The following is a 20193-nucleotide window of genomic DNA, read 5'->3' as shown; positions in this document are numbered from 1 at the left end:
GCTGGCCACACTGTTCTTAATGCAGGCCAGGATGCCATTGGCCCTCCTGGCCACCTGGGCACACTGCAGGCTCATGTTCATCCTACCATCAACCAGCACCCCCAGGTCCCTCTCTGCCTGGCTGCTCTCCAGCCACTCTGACCCCAGCCTGTAGCACTGCATGGGGTTGTTGTGGCCAATGTGCAGAACCCGGCACTTGGATGTGTTAAATCTCATGCCTTGATTGCCGTTGTCATCTTTTTGTCACAGCAGAGGTGGCAAAACCCTAGAGACACAGAGTTAATGAAAGCAAGAAAAGTGTAGACACTTCCAACCCTGAATGAAACTATGAAACTTATCAGGAAAGTAGTAAGGCAATTATGTATGATAACCTATTTCTTACACTGTGTTCTTAGAACACAGTTCTTTTGAGGATAGTGATGAATATTATTGGATCTACAGTTGATAAAGTACAAGCATATATAATGCAGTCTGAAAAGAAGAGCAGGCATATGGTGAAGGTAGATTTGTCTCTGGTCTGTGATGCACGAATACCCACATGATGAGTATTAATGAGACGTGCCACATGTGCACATCACTCTTCTGCTCATTTTGTGGATTAAAAAAAATAAACTGAAAGACAGCTGGCTGCTTTTTTTATTAACTTTGCTTACTGACATGAGACCCTTAGGGCTACAAATACGTGATAATAAAGCTTGGTTTATTGGCTGCACCTCGTCTAATGTTTTATTATTCCTCTGAAAGTCAGATTTGAGATAGCCTCGATGATAGCCAGCTTCTGCTGGAAGTGGTTGTGGCACAGTATTATCTGAGGATGTTTTATGTTGCCCTTTTCCTGTGCCTTCTTCCCTAGATTATATAATCAAGTCACCAGGATGAAACCACAGCAGTCTTAATGTTGTACCATAAAACTTGCATCATGTGAAGTGTGGTCTGTACTTTTCTTCCTCCGTTTGTGCTAATGAAGGTCACTCTTTTTAGAGAGGGACGCTTGGACATAATGAGGTGCAGTGCTGTTTGTTCAAATGAGTTCCTCTGCCCTCTCAAGTTTGTGCAGTGAACTCAAGAGTCACTACCACTACTTCTAGAAAAAAAAGTGATGTGTTGAGTTTTTTTTTCTTTCTTCATATATTTTGCTATTAGTTTCCCCTTTGATAACCTGATCTTAGAGTGTACAGTCTATATTAAAATGAGATTTCTATTGAGGGTCAGTAATGCTGAATGGCCTTTTTTTTTTTTTCTATCAATTATGTTAAATAATATTTGGTCAGAATGAGAATGCTGCAAATAAGACAGAAATGTTTAGAGTGCTAAAAATACTCTTAAGAAATAAACTGCCCTCTCACTTTGCCTTCCAAAGTTTTATATTAGAGAAGGGCCACAAGGATGATCAGAGGGCTGGAGCACCTCTCCAGTGAGGACAGACTGAAGGAGTTGGGGCTGTTCAGTCTGCAGAAGAGAAGGCTCCCAGGTGACCTAATTGTGGCCTTCCAGTATCTGAAGGGGGCCTACAGGAAGGCTGGGGAAGGACTTCTCAGGATCTCAGGTAGTGACAGGACTAGGGGGAATGGAATGAAGCTGGAGGTGGGGAGATTCAGGCTGGATGTGAGGAGGAGGTTCTTCACCATGAGAGTGGTGAAACCCTGGAATGTGTTGTACAGGGAGGTGGTTGAGGCCCCGTCCCTGGAGGTGTTTAAGCCCAGGCTGGATGAGGCTCTGGCCAGCCTGATCTAGTGTGGGGTGTCCCTGCCATGGCAGGGGGGTTGGAACTAGATGATCCTTGTGGTCCCTTCCAACCCTGAATGAAACTATGAAACTATATTGCATTCTAAAAACCCAGTCTCCTCAGTCCCTCATTGTCCCACCAACAATGGGACTGTAGGCTCAGTGGTTTAGTACTCAGTGGTTTGCACACATGGTGTGATATTAAGGTCCTGCATATTTTGAGGCCTTGTTAGATTGGTGACAGAGACCCTGCAGAGTCCTTACTTACAGAGTAGAGTCGGAGGAATATTACAGATGTAAGTTCCCTTGATTTAGATCTAAACTCCTAAAAATTATTAGCCTATCAAAAGCTCTGTGTGTGTAACTAGTACACAGACAGAGAGGTGAATGAGCCAGACTTTTGGGGGGTCCCACTGGAACCTCTCTGTTTGCAGGACATTAACAGTTTGTGCAGTTTTTGCTTGTTTCAACTTCTCTGAAATAAGCTGAAAGTGTGTAGGGGCCTACCACATTAGTATGATAGGATCTCATCCTGAGGGGATGTACCTTGTATCTAGGAGGAGATCATAGAGGCAGCAAGGGATTTATATGCCTTGGGAGATGGGAGGGGATGTGACACATACAGTGGCAGTGTAGGGCGGAGGGAGTCAAATGGAGCCTCTTGCGAAGGGTCCTTTGCATGGTCGTGTTCTTGGAAACACACTTGAATTTGGGTTTGGTTAGATCCAGTTGTTTGGCTTGTTAAGGGCTGGAAGGGATGCAGTATGTCTGCGGTGGGTGGCCAAAAGTTTCAGGGACGAAACTGGGAGTTCAGATGTTTGACAGAATGGGTAGGGGCATCCCTTAGACTCTCCACCGCTTATGGGTTGGTGATGTTTATGTTTATATAAAATACTCATCTTCTGGATGGGTGTGCCCCTCCCTTTTTGGAGAGTTAAAATTAGTTGGGTGTGCTGATGTTTGATGCAAATCAATTTTCATGGAAGTCAACAAGTAGAACAATGGATGATTTGTTAACCGAGTGGAGAGGAAAGAGCAGATTTCCGTGTGAGCGGAACAGCCCATCCCTGTTGTGTGAGCTGCTGTTCAGAATCGTAATGACTTCGGAAGCAGCCTGCATGACTGGGAAGGCCGCTGCTTTTTCCTTTGCTCGTTATGTACACTGCAAAGAAAATGAAATTGCTGGGGCAGGAGAGGAAAACACCCTGTCCTGAAACTTGGCAGGGCCAGAATTGCAGCTGTCCTAACTGTTCTCCCCCCCCTTCCCCCGCGGTAGTGTGATCATGGGGAAATCATATCTACCTTTGTCTGCTTTGCATACAGGTAGTGCTTCCAACATTTATTTTGGAGAAAAGATCCCTGCTGGAGATGTATGCAAATTTCATGGCCCATCCAGACCTGTTTTTGTCAATTGCAGCTGGAGCCACTCCTGAGGAAAGAATTATCTGCTTTGTGGAGTATTATCTAACAGCTTTTCACGAAGGCCGCAAGGGAGCGGTTGCCAAGAAGCCCTATAACCCCATAATCGGCGAAACCTTCCATTGCTCGTGGGATGTCCCAAAAGACAAAGTGAAAGCGGTCAGAACTAGCGGTGCCTCCGTGGTTTCTAAGGACCCAACCAAGGAGTCTGGCCAGGACCAGTCCACGTGCTACAAGCTGAGGTTTGTAGCTGAGCAAGTATCCCATCACCCACCGGTATCTTGCTTTTACTGTGAATGCAAAGAGAAGAAGATGTGTGTGAACGCTCACGTATGGACTAAAAGCAAGTTTATGGGCATGTCAATAGGTGTTTCCATGGTAGGTGAAGGTAAGAAATGTGCTTTTATTTGATTTAGGGTTTGTGGGGGTTTGGTTTTTTTTAAAGCTAATATTGTGGGTGGCAACACAGTAGGAATCCAGATATTTTCCTGGAAATTCCAGGTATTTCCTCTGACCTTCCATTTGGATCTTGTGGCTGTTTGCTCTTGTGAAGTTGGGAATAAAATGGTAGAGTCCACGTAGCTTTTTCTGTCCATACAGAACGTGAGAGACACTTTACATATAAATATGTGGTCATGTTTATGTGAGTCTGTTAACATACAACTGTGCTTCAGATATAATGAGGTAATAGTAGCCAATGGCTATTGAGGGCACATTCTATCAGAACATTTTTATTTGTCTCTCACACTTCAAAGCAATCTGTGATTCAGTATGGGATGGTTTTAAAATGAATAAACCTTTATTAGAATAGAATAAACCAAACCAGGTTGGAAGAGACCTTCAAGATCATCGTGTCCAACCCATCAACCAATCCAACCCACCCAAACAGCTAACCCATGGCACCAAGCACCCCATCAAGTCTCCTTCTGAACACCTCCAATGACGGCGACTCCACCACCTCCCCGGGCAACCCATTCCATAGCGCAATCACTCTTTCTGTATAGAACTTCTTCCTAATATCCAACCTGAACCTCCCCTGGCGCAGCCTGAGACTGTGTCCTCTTGTTCTGGTACTGGCTGCCTGGGAGAAGAGACCATCATCCGCCTGTCTACAGCCTCCCTTCAGGTAGTTGTAGAGAGTGATAAGGTCACCCCTGAGTCTCCTCTTGTCCAGGCTGAGCAACCCCAGCTCCCTCAGCCTCTCCTCATAGGGCTTGTGTTCCAAACCCCTCACCAACTTTGTTGCTCTTCTCTGTACTCGTTCCAGCAAGTCAACCTCCTTCCTAAACTGAGGGGCCAGAACTGGACACAGTACTCGAGGTGCAGCCTAACCAGTGCAGTATACAGGGACAGAATGACCTCCCTGCTCCTGCTGGCCACACTGTTCCTGATGCAGGCCAGGATGCCATTGGCCCTCTTGGCTGCCTGGGCACACTGCAGGCTCATGTTCAGCCTGCCATCGACCAGTACCCCCAGGTCCCTCTCTGCCTGGCTGCTCTCCAGCCACTCTGACCCCAGCCTGTAGCACTGCATGGGGTTGTTGTGGCCAATGTGCAGAACCAATGGAACAAAGCAGTAGGAAAACTCAGTTTTACTTAAGTCTAACCTTCCTTCTTTTCTATATTCTGCAAAGAAGCTTGATTTCTGTGGTGCTTACAAAGTTGGTGTATTAGCTCAAGCTTTATAGAGAGTCATGTAGTTGAGGTATGAATCATGGTTTGCTGTATTGTTGCTACAGAGCCTGCTTCATAGTAAGTCATAGCTCAGCATGAATTCAGAAGTGCAGGGGATCATAGCTAATTCTTAATGGATGATCTGAACTGAGAAGCACACCTGCACCAGTGTTGTTACTCACTGCTATTGTGCTGATTTAATGTTTCTAAGCAATTGAGTCAGTCAGTTTTGGCATTTGAAGGTAACTTCCTGTGTAAGTTTTTAGTGTTTTGTCTTAGACTGTAGCTCTTAGGCTGTCTCAGGAGTACTGGCAAAACTTACAGTGAAGGCTTCTTTCTTTCATTGTTCTGTTGAATGATATGAAAGGTAGTGAAAAAGCAGTGGGGGAAATGTACAGTTTGGTTTTGCTTGCTTGTAATAGGAAAGCAATCCTGGTGAAAACATACAGGTATGTTCTACTAGCTAGAACTAAAGCAGCCTCTTTCCTGAGGCAATATATTCCCTTTTTTGGTAGAAGAGCCATGAAACTTCCTTTCTACTGGATTTCATGTTGTGATAGTTAGTCGGTCATGGCACGGCTGTTTCCTTCTTCCTATTATTTGGGTACTTAGCTTTTAACACGCAGTTAAGAAAGGAAGGGAGTGTCAGAAGGGAAATTAGTCTGTCTGCCTGTCCCCTGTGTGTACTTCTACCAGTCTGAGTCACTGGTGTAAGTTGCTGCATTTTCCTGGTACACACTCATTTCTAGTACTCCTTTTTGTCAGCAAAGGGAACTATTTAATGGCAATAAAATTAAGCAGAAAGTCACTTATGATTAAGTAGGAATAGGAACATTTGGTTTTTTCTTGCTGCTGGTGCACACAGATCTCTGGGATATAGAGTGCCTACTGTGGGAATTACTTAAAGACTTCAAAGTCTGATGTGTCCCAGTTTTGAGAGAGAAAGGGTCTAGGAAAGAAGCACTTCCCTACTCCAAGGATTGTTTAGTGTGTTCGTGAGTGTATCTTCTCCCCTATCCCTCCCACCCTACTCCCTTTTTTTGTTGTTTTAATGATCATGGAGATATCCCAGGAGTGGGGGCAGGCTTTGGGGAACATCTTCAATGGTGAACTCTTCTGTTGTAAGGTTTATGATGGGCACGTTGATAGGAAATTTGGGGTTACAGATTTCTAGATACTCATTTTTGGTTCATGTGAGCAGTGCAGAAACATGCAGCTTCACACTGGGAAATGATAGAGAAACCCCAGTGCAGCCCAAGCATTTCTGTTGCATGTCGAGGAGTGGCCCTTGGCAGCAAGATACTGCACCACTGAAGCTCTTCTCTCATCTGAAAACAGCTAGCTCAGACCCAGCAACCTTAGATTAAAATGTTTGCTTCACAGTGAGATCTCTTCACTCAAAACTACATTTTCTTAAACAACAGCAGCAACAAAAACATTAGTCCAGAGAAGTCTTCCTAATGAAATTGGTGTGTATATTTGTCAAGCTCTGCAAACCCAAGAATTTACTGTAGATGGTTATTTCTCATGTGCTGCATTAAGTATAAATTCTGTGTTCGATTGAGGTCAGTGTGAGTACTGCTGAATAGATTCCTGAGCCAAAAAAGGAGCTGCTGGAGTTACAAAGTGGAAAAACCATGTCTGCATTTACATGTCTGGTGATGCAGAGCCTAGCAATTTTTTAGTGTGAAATACAGTTTGGAGAATTTTTTTAAACACCTCCCCCCCTCCAATTATGACCATTCAAGCCCTTTCTTGAGTGTTGCTGGAGTTTACTTACATACTTATGGGGGCCTGTGACCTTTTGTTAGATCAGTAAGGGTTTTAGGGTCTTCATGATGCTATTTGAAAGGCAGTTTCCTTGATGCCTCTAATATACCTGCATCCATTCTGAGACTTCATTTAATTCATTCTTACTATGAGTATAGTATTTTCATTACACCATGTGTTCATTCAGTGCTATTTATTATATCTAGGGAAAAATGTCCTATAGAACATAGAATAAAGCAGGGTGGAAGAGACCTTGAAGATCATTGTGTCCAACCCATCAACCAATCCAACCCACCTAAACAACTAACCCATAGCCCCAAGCACCCCATCAAGTCTCCTCCTGAACACCTCCAATGATGGTGACTCCACCACCTCCCCAGGCAGCCCATTCCAATGGGCAATCACTCTCTCTGTGTAAAACTTCTTCCTAATACCCAACCTGAACCTCCCCTGGTGCAGCCTGAGACTGTGTCCTCTTGTTCTGGTACTGGCTGCCTGGGAGAAGAGACCAACATCTGCCTGTCTACAACCTCCCTTCAGGTAGTTGCAGAGAGCAATAAGGTCACCCCTGAGTCTCCTCCTCTCCAGGCTAAGCAACCCCAGCTCCCTCAGCCTCTCCTCATAGGGCTTGTGCTCCAAACCCCTCACCAACTTTCAAACAGTATTAGTGAGCAATAATTACTGTTTGAATAATTCAGTGGTAAGGAGTGACCATCTTGTTCTAGCTCAGATGTTTCTTTTGTCCCATAAGTTTGTTGTGACCTTAGAGTTGAACTTCACTCACAACTTGTTTAATGTCCTTCAATCAATTCAGTGCAGGTTTATCTGCTACAGCTGACTCTTTACAGAAATAAAAGAGTACAGAATTTTTTAGACCTATATTGTGTAAGGAGTATGCTGGTAATGTTTCTGTGCTGATGTCTTTGGATGTATAGATAGTGTTGCTTTTTATGCTTTGTTGTTAGAAGCAGCAATGGATATGCTGGAATAGGATGTCATGGAAGTATAAAGGCTTCTATAAGAATGGAAAGCATTAGGGGATTTGAGGACAGTGTGGCCCTGTCATACAAAGGGTGCAGCACAGTATCTTAACTGTATGATTTTCAGTGTATGTTACACCTCACAGTAACTATGATGACCTTTTCCTGTTTGTGATTCTTGCTTGTTGATTCAAAGTGTGTATCCATTGCAGAGATGCAGAATGAGTAGGAGAGCACTGCTGAAAGTCCATCTGAGAAGCTATTTTATATGCTAGCCCTTCATTTGTGGTGATGAGGGGTCTAAATCCGGCTTGCTAATGAAGTAGCTCAGCTTTTTCTTCACTGTATAACAAAATTCCCATTCTTCAGAGTAGTCTGTATTGAACTTCCTCATGAGAAAGCTTCCCTGAATAGAGGGGAGAGTATTTTGAGTAAAAGAATTCCTGTCTCATGCACAGCTCATGATTCTTGTTAATTATGTACTAATGAGAGAGTGAGGGAGGAGAAGAGGACATATTGAATAAAATCACATTGAGATTTGAATTAGTAAGGGATGGGAGAGTCAGTGTAAATATTTAATCGTTTTTACATGGTCCAAAGAATCTTCAGTCAGATAATGGCTGTAGGAGAAGGATGCTTGAGTGGATGAGGCTGTGGTGACTACACCTTGGTTCAACCTCCTGGGTTCCAAAGCAGGCAAATCCAACAAAAAAATGTCACCTTTGATTCTCAGGTTCATTTTGCAGAGAGTATGTTGAAGTGGATTGGTCTGTGTTATCAAGGGGCTAGTCATGTCTTGGGTATTCACTTCTGCTATTCCACTTGTATCTAGAAGTACAGGCTTCCAAAAAAAAACCTACATTCTGTGGTCCTGCTCTGGCAGGGGGGTTGGCCTCAACGATCTCCAGAGGTCCCTTCCAACCCCTAACATCCTGTGATCCTGTGTTCAAATTGAAATCAACCTTGAAAAGATTTGATAGGTAGAGAAAAGGTTCAGTGCCCTTTCCAGGGGGAATCGAAACGAAAGCAATGAATGTTTCTTTCTCCTGTGATTTTTGGGTTGGTGGGCTTTGTTTTGTTTGTTTTTGCAGGTTTGGGTTTTTGGTTTTGTTTTGTCGTCTTATTGTTCTTTGGGGTTTTTTTGTTGGTTGGTTGGTTTGTTTTGGGGGGGGAGCAGGTTGTGGTGTTTACAGTATCACAGTATAGCCAAGGTTGGAAGAGACCTCGAGGCTCATCAAGTCCAACCTATCAACACAGACCCATGACTAGACCATGGCACCAAGTGCCACGTCCAATCTCCCCTTGAACTCCTCCAGGGATGGTGACTCCACCACCTCCCCAGGCAGCACATTCCAATGACGAATGACTCTCTCGGGGAAGAACTTTCTCCTCACCTCCAGCCTAAACTTCCCCTGGCACAGCTTGAGACTGTGTCCTCTTGTTCTGGTGCTGGTTGCCTGGGAGAAGAGACCAACCCCTTCCCGGTTACAACCACCTTTCAGGTAGTTGTAGAGGGCAATGAGGTCACCCCTGAGCCTCCTCTTCTCCAGGCTAAACAATCCCAGCTCCCTCAGCCTCTCCTCACAGGGCTTATGCTCAAGGCCTCTCCCCAGCCTTGTTGCCCTTCTCTGGACACGTTCAAGTGTCTTAATGTCCTTCTTAAACTGAGGGGCCCAGAACTGGACACAGGACTCAAGGTGAATTGAGTAAACTCAAGGTTTATTTGGTTTTCTTTGTTTCTTTTTGTTTGGTTGGTTTGTGTGGGCTTTCCTGTGTGCTTATAATTTTTTCTCTGAGACATGATTGACTTTGTAATTTATGAGTCCCAAAGACTGACTGCTCCATGTAACTAAATGTTTCCCTAGTCCAAATTTGTGTATTGTTTTTCAGCCCAGTGGCTTCAGAACAGTTCCATATGGTATGACACTCATTACTTAATTTAGGAAATGGCTCCAGTCTTTGGAAAATGAGCAGTGGAGAGCAGCTTGCTGGAACATTTGTGATGATTCTGGCATCTCCTGTTGTCCCATGCTAATCTGCAGGGCTGGTGGTGCTCTGCACTCACGTGGGGTCCATCCTGTGTGTAACTTGCTCCTGTTTTGTGCCTTGTTACAGCTAATGCAGGCAGAGCGGAGAGCCCGTTAAATTCAGAAACCGCCCTGGGCAGGCTGTGTCCCACATACCATTTGCTGTTCAGATTGATCTCCATACCATCAGTGGGAAGCATTAAGTTTCATATGCCTTTTCTGCACTTATTGATCCAGAGCCTCCTCTGGGTATTTTATCAATACATGTTACTGGAAAATCGATTTGCAAAGCTGTAGCATCAGTGAGGGGCATGTGAGGTTCAAACAGGGAACATTTTATGCTGGGAGCATCACTTCTTTAATGCAGGCTGAGGAGTCCTGGAAAGGAGCATGACTGTGAATACAATGCCTTAGTCAAAAGCAGCAGTAAATGGTGCTGAGGACATTTCAAGGGGGAGTTTCAAAATTCCACACTTGTTTAGAGAAACTTCACCCTTCTCTGTGGGATGTTTTTTCTAATACACTAGGTTACTAAATCTGCTGTTCCTTACCTTGTGCATTCTTCCATGCATAATAGCTGCCTATCAGTACTGCAGACTTCTTTTCTAAAAGGAATTTGTGGTTTCCAAAGTAATTCTTTGTTGTGAGATGAGCAAACACTACTGCAAATGGGAGACTCCCTTGCAGCTTTTCATGTATGTTTACTTACAGCCCTTTTTGAACTGGAAGTGGATGATCCCTTACTGTGGGGGAGCAAGGGAAGAAAAATAGCCTCAATGTTTTCCAGCAGATACTTCTAAAGATCAGTCACAATGTAATGATACTCAGATGTTAAAAGTACACAACACTTTGAAAAACAGCTGTTAGATTTTAGTTTTTCTGCCTTTCATTTCTCCAGTATTTAAACTTGGCAGGGTAGGACATGAATTCAAATTGTGGTAGCAGTTACAGGTGTTGACTCTCGGTGTCCTTTTGGCATCCACTTCCCCAGGAGTCCTAGGAGGTGTTCAAGGAGGTGTTGGACGTGGCACTTGGTGCCATGGTTTAGTAGTCATGAGGTCTTGGGTGACAGTATCTGAAGGGGGCCTACAGGAAGGCTGGGGAAGGACTTCTCAGGATCTCAGGTAGTGATAGGACTAGGGGGAATGGAATGAGGCTGGAGGTGGGGAGATTCAGGCTGGAGGTGAGGAGGAGGTTCTTCCCCATGAGAGTGGTGAAGCCCTGGAATGTGTTGTCCAGGGAGGTGGTTGAGGCCCTGTCCCTGTAGGTGTTTAAGCCCAGGCTGGATGAGGCTCTGTCCAGCCTGATCTAGTGTGGGGTGTCCCTGCCCATGGCAGGGGGGTTGGAACTAGATGATCCTTGTGGTCCCTTCCAACCCTGACTGATACTATGACAGGTTGGACTTGATGACCTTTGAGGTCTCTTCCAACCTTATTGATTCTATGATTCTATGAGAGCACAGATCTCAGTACAGACACGGTGGTGCAGCTACAGTGTTCATGGTGGCTCACTTAAATGAGGTTTTGAATGTGGACTCTGCAAGTGATGGAATGTGAAACTAACACCTGCATTCATAGTAAAAGTAGTATTAAGTTGTGAATATTTCAGATCTTCCCTTTTTTTCTTTCTCAGATTATAGCTATTGAGCTGGAGTCACATTTCAAGTGGCATGATGCCTCATTAAAAATGTATTTATTCATATATTTAAGGAATTTTGAAAGTATGCTATCAGGTGCTAAAAGTACTGCCAAGAGCTGGATTCAGTTTTTAATATTTAACTTGCTGTGATGGCTAAATATTTATATTGAAGGTCATTGCTGTTGACTTTTCAGTGTGCTGGGGAGAGTAGACTGGAGCTTCGAATTAGAATAGAATAGACCAGACCAGGTTGGAAGAGACCTTTGAGATATCAAGTCCAGCCTATCATCCAACACTATCTAATGAACTAAACCATGGCACCAAGCACCCCATCCAGTCTCTTCCTAAATACCTCCAGTGATGGTGACCCCACCACCTCCCTGGGCAGCCCATTCCAATGGGCAATCACTCTTTCTCTGAAGAACTTCTTCCTAACATCCAGCCTAAACCTCCCCTGGTGCTGTTTGAGACTGTGTCTTCTTGTTCTGGTGCTGGCTGCCTGGGAGAAGAGACCATCATCCGCCTGTCTACAACCTCCCTTCAGGTAGTTGTAGAGAGCAATAAGGTCTCCCCTGAGTCTCCTCCTCTCCAGGCTAAGCAACCCCAGCTCCCTCAGTCTCTCCTCATAGGGCTGTATTCCAAGCCCCTCACCAACTTTGTTGCCCTTCTCTGGTCTCGTTCCAGCAAGTCAACCTCCTTCCTAAACTGAGGAGCCCAGAACTGGACACAGTTCTGGGCCCTTCCTACTGTGTCCTTCCTACTAGAGTATAGAGGAAACAAAGCTATTGAGCCCATCACAGAGATAAAAGCACACCTATACTAACCCAGAAAGGGATTGTCTTTATCCTTTCGTGTGGGGCTATGCAGTGGCTGTACACCAGTCAGCCTCACCTCCATCCCTGGAAAGGTGATGAAACAACTTATCCTTTACACTGTCTCTAGGCATACCAAGGATAAGAAGGTTATTGGGAGCAGTCATCATGGTTTTGCCTAGGGAAAGCCATGTTTAACCAACCTGGTAGCCTTTTACAAGGACATAACCAGGTGGATAGATGATGGGAGAGCTGTGGATGTGGTTTATCTTGATTTCAGTAAAGCATTCAGCCTGGAGAAGAGGAGGCTCAGGGGAGACCTTACTGCTTTCTACAACTACCTGAAAGGTGGTTGTGTCCAGGAGGGGGTTGGTCTCTTCTCCCAGGCAACCAGTACCAGAACAAGAGGACACAGTCTTAAGCTGCACCAGGGGAAGTTTAGGCTCCAGGTGAGGAGAAAGTTCTTCACAGAGTGAGTCATTGCCCATTGGAATATGCTGCCCAGGGAGGTGGTGGAGTCGCCATCCTTGGAGGTGTTCAAGAGGGGACTGGACATGGCACTTGGTGCCATGGTTTAGTCATGAGGTCTGTGGTGACAATTTGGACTTGATGATCTTTGAGGTCTCTTCCAGCCTTGGTGATTCTGTGATTTGACACCATGTTCCCACAGCATCCTCGCAGTCAAACTGAGGAAGTGTGGTCTGGATGATCGGGTAGTGAGGTGGATTGTGAACTGGTTGATGGAAAGAAGTCAGAAAGTTGTGGTCAGTAGGACAGAGTCTAGTTGGAGGTCTGTGTCTAGTGAGGTCCTTCAGGGATCAGGACTGGGACCAGTGCTGTTCACCAATGACCTGGATGAGGGCACAGAGTTTGCTGCAAGTTTGCTGATGACACAAACCTTGGAGGAGTGTCTGACACACCTAAAAGCTGTGCTGCCTTCAGCAGGATCTGGACAGGTTGGAGAGCTGGGCAGTGAGAAATTGAGTGAAATACAACAAGGGCAAGTGTAGAGTCTTGCACCTGGGAAAGAACAAATCTGTTTATCAATATAGGCTGGGGAGTGACCTGTTGGAGAGCAGTGTAGGGGAAAGGGACCTGGGAGCCCTGGTGGACGGAAGGATGACCATGAGCCAGCAATGTGCCCTTGTGGCCAAGAAAGCCAATGGCTTGAAGGGGAGTGGTTAGTAGGTTGAGTGAGGTTCTCCTTCCCTTCTGCTCTACTCTGTGTCTGTGCTAGACTGTTAAAATGGGGGAAATGTGACTTCAAGGATAGCATCACAGGCTGTTTCCTGCCACCCACTGCTGCTACATGTTTGTTGCACATGACTGTAGTGAAGAAAGAGAATAAATAGGAATAGGATGAGAAAGAAAAGCTAATAGACTTGGGTCTAAAACCTGTTATGGTTCCCTGTGTGGAAAAGACCCAACTGCAGACTGTCAGGTTTCCTTTCTGTATTTGATCAGTACTCATTAGCTTCCTTTGATCCGTTTTTGAATATCATGATCTAGTTAAAAGACTTCTTTATTAGTTTAATGCTGTTATAGCAGCCATTTAATGATTTTGAGAAGCACAGTCATCTTTTCAAGCAAAAGTTCCTCCTGGCTGTGTGTCCAGGTGAGTTGGGTAGCTCAGCCTTCCTGCAGTGTGTTCAGCTTTATTTTACAGGTATGGAGCCAAGGAAGCTTGAGGCAAAATGGATGTGTGTTCCAGCTGTGTCCTGGATGTTCCCTGCTGGTGAGGGGTCAGCACATGACACAAGGAACCTTATAACTTACCAAGGCAAAATGGTCTAAGGTCCTTTTAAGACACTGTTTTTCTGTGTTTGTGCTTTTGCACTGTCATGGTTTAACCCTATCTGGGAACTAAGCACCACACAGCTGCTAACTCACTTCCTGTGGGATGGGAGAGAAAATCCGAAGGGTGAAAGTGAAAAAACTTGTGGATTAAGATAAGAACAGCTTAATAATTGAAATAATAATAGCAATGGAAAGGAAAATAATGGGAGAAGTAAAACCTAAGAAAAGTGAGTGCTGCAGATGAGGAACAATTGCTCCCCAACTGACCAGTGCCCAGCCTGTTTCTGAGCAGCAGCTCCCCAGCCAGTTTTCACCCCAGTTTATATACTGAGCCTGATGTCATATGGTATCACAGTATCGCTTAGGTTGGAAAGGACCTCGAGGATCATCGAGTCCAACCTATCAACACAGACCCCATGACTAGACCATGGCACCAAGTGCCAAGTCCAATATCCCCTTGAACGCCTCCAGGGTCGATGACTCAACCACCTCCCTGGGCAACCCATTCCAATGACGAATGACTCGCTCGGTGAAGAACTTCCTCCTCACCTCGAGTCTAAACCTCCCCTGGCGCAGCCTGAGACTGTGTCCTCTTGTTCTGGTGCTGCTTGCCTGGGAGAAGAGGCCAACCCCTTCCTGGCTACAACCACCCTTCAGGTAGTTGTAGAGGGCAATGAGGTCACCCCTGAGCCTCCTCTTCTCCAGGCTAAACAATCCCAGCTCCCTCAGCCTCTCCTCACAGGGCTGTGCTCAAGGCCTCTCCCCAGCCTTGTTGCCCTTCTCTGGACACGTTCAAGTGTTTCGATGTCTTTCTTAAACTGAGGGGCCCAGAACTGGACACAGGACTCAAGGTGTGGCCTAACCAGAGCAGAGTACAGGGGCACAATGACCTCCCTGCTCCTGCTGGCCACACTATTCCTAATGCAGGCCAGGATGCCATTGGCCCTCCTGGCCACCTGGGCACACTGCTGGCTCATATTCAGGTGGCTGTCGATCAGCACCCCCAGGTCCCTCTCTGTTTGGGAGCTCTCCAGCCACTCTGACCCCAGCCTGTAGCTCTGCATGGGATTGCCGTAGCCAAAGTGCAGCACTCGGCACTTGGACTTGTTGAATGCCATCCCATTGGACTCTGCCCATCTGTCCAGTCGGTTGAGGTCCCTCTGCAGAGCCTTTCTACCCTCTAACTGACTAACATCTGCCCCCAACTTTGTGTCATCTGCAAACTTGCTGATGACTGACTCTACCCCTTCATCCAGATCATCGATGAATGTGTTGAAGAGGACAGGGCCCAGCACTGATCCCTGGGGGACACCACTGGTGACTGGTATGGAATATCCTGCAGTCCAGTTTGGCTCAGCTGTGTCCCCTCACAAACTGAGAAGTCCTTGGTTTGGTGCAAACACTGCTCAGCAACACCTGAAACATCAGTGTGTTATTAACATTATTCTCGTCCTAAATACAAGACTGCACTGAACCAGCTACCAGGAAGAAAATTAACACTATCCCAGCTGAAACCAGGGTGCACTAGCCTGGAGAAGAGGAGGCTCAGGGGAGACCTTCTTGCTGTCTACAACTACCTGAAGAGAGGTTGCAGCCAGGTGGGGGTTGGTCTCTTCTCCCAGGCAACCAGCACCAGAACAAGAGGACACAGTCTCAAGCTGCAGCAGGGGAGGTTTAGGCTGGATGTTAGGAAGAAGTTCTTCCCAGAAAGAGTGATTGGCCATTGGAATGTGCTGCCCAGGGAGGTGGTGGAGTCACCATCCCTGGAGGTATTTAGGAAGAGACTGGATGAGGCAATTGGTGCCATGGTATAGTTGATTAGATGCTGTTGGATGATAGGTTTGACTCAATGATCTCAAAGGTCTTTTCCAACCTGGTTAATTCTATTCTATTCTAAATATATCCTTTGTGTCAGAGTTGCTGGGGTGGAAGAGCTGGCTGTGTTACTGCTGACAGGCTGAGGTGCAGAGATCCTGAGAACAACTGCATGAAACTGTTCTGGTTTGCAAAAGCTGCTCTCCTGTGGAACATTTCAGAAGGCAGAAGTGACAAATTGCAGAACTTCTGTGCCTGTGTTTAGTTCTAGTCATTGGAGCCAGTATTTAAGGTGATTCTGTTAGAGCTTTGTGCTTTTACATTCCAGTGAATTTTTTGCTTGTCTTCAGTGTTAAGGGTGTAGTTTTATGTTGGTAGTAGTAGTGCTTTGTTCTTTTTTCATGCTTGTTTGTCTTTGGATATTAGATCACTTTGCAAAATTAGTGTTGCTATTCCTTTAACAGATGGACAAGCTAATCAATACCACTGCCACTGTGGTTGTCTTCTGTCTGCCCCAGGGTGAAGGCAAATTGGCTCAAGCTCATTTTATTTCTAAACAGATAACATTACTATGCCAGGATATATTTTTTTTAATTACTAGTTTCTTTTTTGGTCAAATAATTTTAGGTTCTCAGTGCTTTCTGTGATGGGCTACTGGAATGTGCTGGAGCGTGGCCAGAGAGGGGCAACAAAGCTGGGGAGGGGTTTGGAGAACAAGCTCTGTGAAGAGAAGCTGAGGGAGCTGGGGTTGCTTAGCCTGGAGAAGAGGAACCTCAGGGGACACCTTGTTGCTGTCTACAACTACCTGAAGGGAGGTTGTAGCCAGGTGGGGGTTGGTCTCTTCTCCCAGGCACCCAGCACCAGAACAAGAGGACACAGTCTCAAACTGCACCAGGGGAAGTTTAGGCTGGATGATAGGAAGAAGTTCTTCAGAGAAAGAGAGATTGGCCATTGGAATGTGCTGCCCAGGGAGGTGGTGGAGTCACCATCACTGGAGGTGTTTAGGAAGAGACTGGATGGGGCAATTGGGTGCTTGGTTGCATGGTTTAGTTGATTAGATAGTGTTGGATGATAGGTTGGACTCGATCTCAAAGGTCTTTTCCAACCTGGTTAATTCTATCCTATTCTATTCTATATGGGGTGCATCAGGAAATGTGTGTCCAGCAGGTCTAGGGAGGTGGTTCTTCCCTTCTGTTCTGTTCTATTCTGTTCTGTTCTATTCTAAATCCATGTGAAAAATCATTTTCAAAGCTGTAATTTTTGCCTTTGGGTAGTTATTAAATAGAATAGAATACAGAATATAGAATAGACCAGGTTGGAAGAGACCTTCAAGATCATCGTGTCCAACCTATCATCCAACACCACCTAATCAACTAACCCATGTAACCAAGCACCCTGTCAAGTCTCCTCCTGAACACCTCCAGCGATGGTGACTCCACCACCTGCCCAGGCAGTCCATTCCAATGGGCAATCACTCTCTCTGTGTAAAACTTCCTCCTGACCTCCAGCCTAAACCTCCCCTGTGCAGCCTGAGACTGTGAAAAATAGGACACAAGAGAGTGTGAATCTAATTCAAGATATACTGCAGATATTTGGCATGATCTAATTCTGTGTGCAAGGTTTAAGGTACATTTTACCTGGTCTTATCTCCTGTTTGTTGTCATCCTGAAGACCAAACTGCAGCCTTAGTATAGGGATATAGGGTATAGAGCTGGGTCATTAACCCCAGGGGAAGCTGGGATCTCATCAAATGTGTAACATTTTTTGTAGTTAAAAACCTTGAAAAACTGCTGCTGCTGCTGCTGCACAGTGTTGGTTTTAGTTAAAACCTCATCCTGCTGAGGATGGAGAAACCTTTGCAGAATTATAATGAATTGCCAGTAATTTCCTCTGCATGCTAGAGGTGTGGGTGGTAACAGAGCAGTGGCCCTGCTGGTGACTGGTTGACCATGCAAGACTTTTGCAAGAGCTGTGAAATTAAGGAGCAAACCTACTGGAAATGTCTGGATAGTTTTCTTAAGACCTAGAGAGAACTTCTCACTCCCACTGACAAATACATCAGTAAAAAACTACTGGGCAGGATCTGGTTTTTGCTGATTGAATAGAAAAACAAAGAATCCTTTGGCCAAGCCCATAGTTTCTAGGGAGAGAGGTTATGATAGGACAGTCAGTGAGCACTAGTGAATGGTCCCTTGTGACTTTTGCCAGCAAATGTTACTTTTTACTTCCCCCCCCAGAGTTGGCAGTTTGTTGCTTCTCAAGAATACAAAATGAGTAATCCAGTCAGATTTTCATAGAATCAATAAGCTTGGAAAAGACCTCAAAGATCATCAAGTCCAACCTGTCACCCAACACCTCATGACCACTAAACCATGGCTTCAAGTGCCACGTCCAATCCCCTCTTGAGCACCTCCAGGGATGGTGACTCCACCACCTCCCTGGGCAGCACATTCCAATGGCTAACAACTCACTCTGTGACGAACTTTCTCCTCACCTGGAGCCTAAACTTCCCCTGGCACAGCTTGCTAAGCTGTTTGGTACCATGAAGAACCCCTGGGTATGCACTCAAATTATGTGCTTCTAAGAATGTTTCTTGGAAGAAAGCTGTTGCATAGTGCAGACTTTCTGTCCTAGCAGACAGTGATCCCCTTCAAGGCAAGTCACACCTTGTGCTCCCTGTGGAAGCACATTTTTATGGCAGTCAGTGGTCAGTGACTCTCAGGTCTTATCTTAGAACTTTCAGCATTTCACCTTCAACCTTCTTCCTATGTAGGTGTTCTTTACTTGATGGAACATGAGGAAGAGTATGTTTTCACCCTGCCTAGTGCCTATGCTCGCTCCATACTTACTATCCCATGGGTGGAGCTCGGAGGGAAAGTCAACATCAGCTGTGCCAGAACAGGCTATTCTGCTACAGTCACCTTCCACACCAAGCCCTTCTATGGAGGGAAGGTCCACAGGTATGGCAGTTTCCTCATCTCATTCTTGTTTACCTGCTAATAGATTTCAATGGACTGACTTCTGGGCCTTCTGTTGGAGTATTTTACAGACAGATATCTGACTTTCTTTTCCTGTTAGTGTCTGAGCTGGTTTATAGCTTTAGAGCACAGTTCGTTGTAGCTATGCATTTGATATCACTTAGCTGATTTCAATATATTTCTGTCCTTAAACTAAAGTGAATGGATTCTTCCAGGCTTTGTTGCTTGAAAAAATTGCTCAAAGTGCAGGATCAGAAAACTGTCAGTAGAAAAGGCACCCCTCCTGCTACTGCAGCTGCTGCTCCTGTGTCAGTCTGGTAGATGAACTAGTGTTCCAGGTGCAGCTCCTGTATGGAGGAGGGAAGTGTGTCACTGCCTATAGTCCCTGCTGGGGACCCCTCCCCTTTCTGCACTGAAATTCCAGATGCTGAAAATGCTATTTATATGTCTTTGGCTGCCCTTTATTAAGCCAGCAGACAGTAGCATTGTCTCTGAGAATGTTGTGCTTTTGCATGGTTACCTCTGCTTGGGTTCAGTTGGTCTCATTCTTCTGTATGTGTGTCAGCCACTTCAGTGTTGTCTTCAGGCAAATACCAACTGGGCTGTTGGGACAGGGCTCTTCTAAAAGGTGCAGGTTATTAATTGGTGCCCATCACGGGGAGTGAAAATTGGGGAAGTTGGTGCTCTCTGGGTTTGCAGATTACTTGACATGGAAGTGTGTGTGTGTGTGCCTGTTCAGAGACACACACACGTGAAACTGCATTTTGGTTTTCCAGCCCTACATGCTTTGCTCCCTCTCAGACCAGTTCTTGAAATACTGAGGTTAACTTTAATCATTGCTTCTCAGCAGCTGAGAAATAAACTTGCAGAGCTAAAGAGGAAAATAAGGGTACCTGAAGTGTTTGACATAGGTATCTGGCAGCATTATCTTCAGGTGTGAAAATCACTTGTACTGAATATCTCACATGAATATCAGGATTTGTTTTTCAGGCTGATGAGGTGAACAGCCCTGGTTTAGAGCTGAGCCTCAGAGTTTGTGTTGAATTACTGCTGTGCTTTGGGAGGACATCATCCCAAAGCTGTTGCTGTGTTAGGAGAACTTTCTTGGGTTGATTCTTTCTTTGGAGAGAGTGTTGCTACTTTGCTTGAAAAATGGCTTTGTAGATGTAGAAAGTTGCTTGTAGCCTTAGCTGTGGCAGTACTTTCATGTGCTGATGTTTCTATGGCCTTTATTTAATTCCCTCTTGAATTAGGGTTACAGCTGAAGTGAAACACAACCCCACTAACACCATTGTATGCAAGGCACAGGGAGAATGGAACGGGACGTTGGAATTTACTTACAGCAATGGAGAAACCAAAGTGATTGACACAAACAAACTGCCTGTTATCAGGAAAAAGATCAGGCCCATAGCAAAGCAAGGACCCCTGGAATCCAGGTAAGGGCAGGGCTGGGACAGTGCTTTGCTTGTGAACCTTGGATGGGAAGAGAACAGGGAAGCAAGCTGCAGTTATAAATGGTGAGGCTCAAAAATGCCTTGCTTCCTGCAGCACAAATCTAG

The 20193-nt window shown here is 45.4% G+C and overlaps 1 protein-coding gene across 2 annotated transcripts in view; it reads left to right on the top strand.

The window, feature by feature from the left end:
- The window catches only part of OSBPL10 (oxysterol binding protein like 10), a 109883-nt gene that overhangs the window by 83108 nt on the left and 6582 nt on the right, over positions 1 to 20193 (top strand). For both annotated transcript variants that reach the window (XM_068152922.1, XM_068152921.1), the window contains 3 exons: positions 3049 to 3532; positions 18430 to 18616; positions 19888 to 20070. In XM_068152922.1, the coding sequence (XP_068009023.1) occupies positions 3049 to 3532; positions 18430 to 18616; positions 19888 to 20070 (854 nt within the window). The remainder of the gene's footprint in view (positions 1 to 3048; positions 3533 to 18429; positions 18617 to 19887; positions 20071 to 20193) is intronic.

This window comes from Melanerpes formicivorus, unplaced genomic scaffold, assembly GCF_026170545.1.
Source record: "Melanerpes formicivorus ecotype bairdi unplaced genomic scaffold, bMelFor1.0.p_v2 SCAF_24, whole genome shotgun sequence".
Classification (NCBI taxonomy): domain Eukaryota; kingdom Metazoa; phylum Chordata; class Aves; order Piciformes; family Picidae; genus Melanerpes; species Melanerpes formicivorus.
This window is presented reverse-complemented; position numbering and strand designations above follow the sequence as displayed.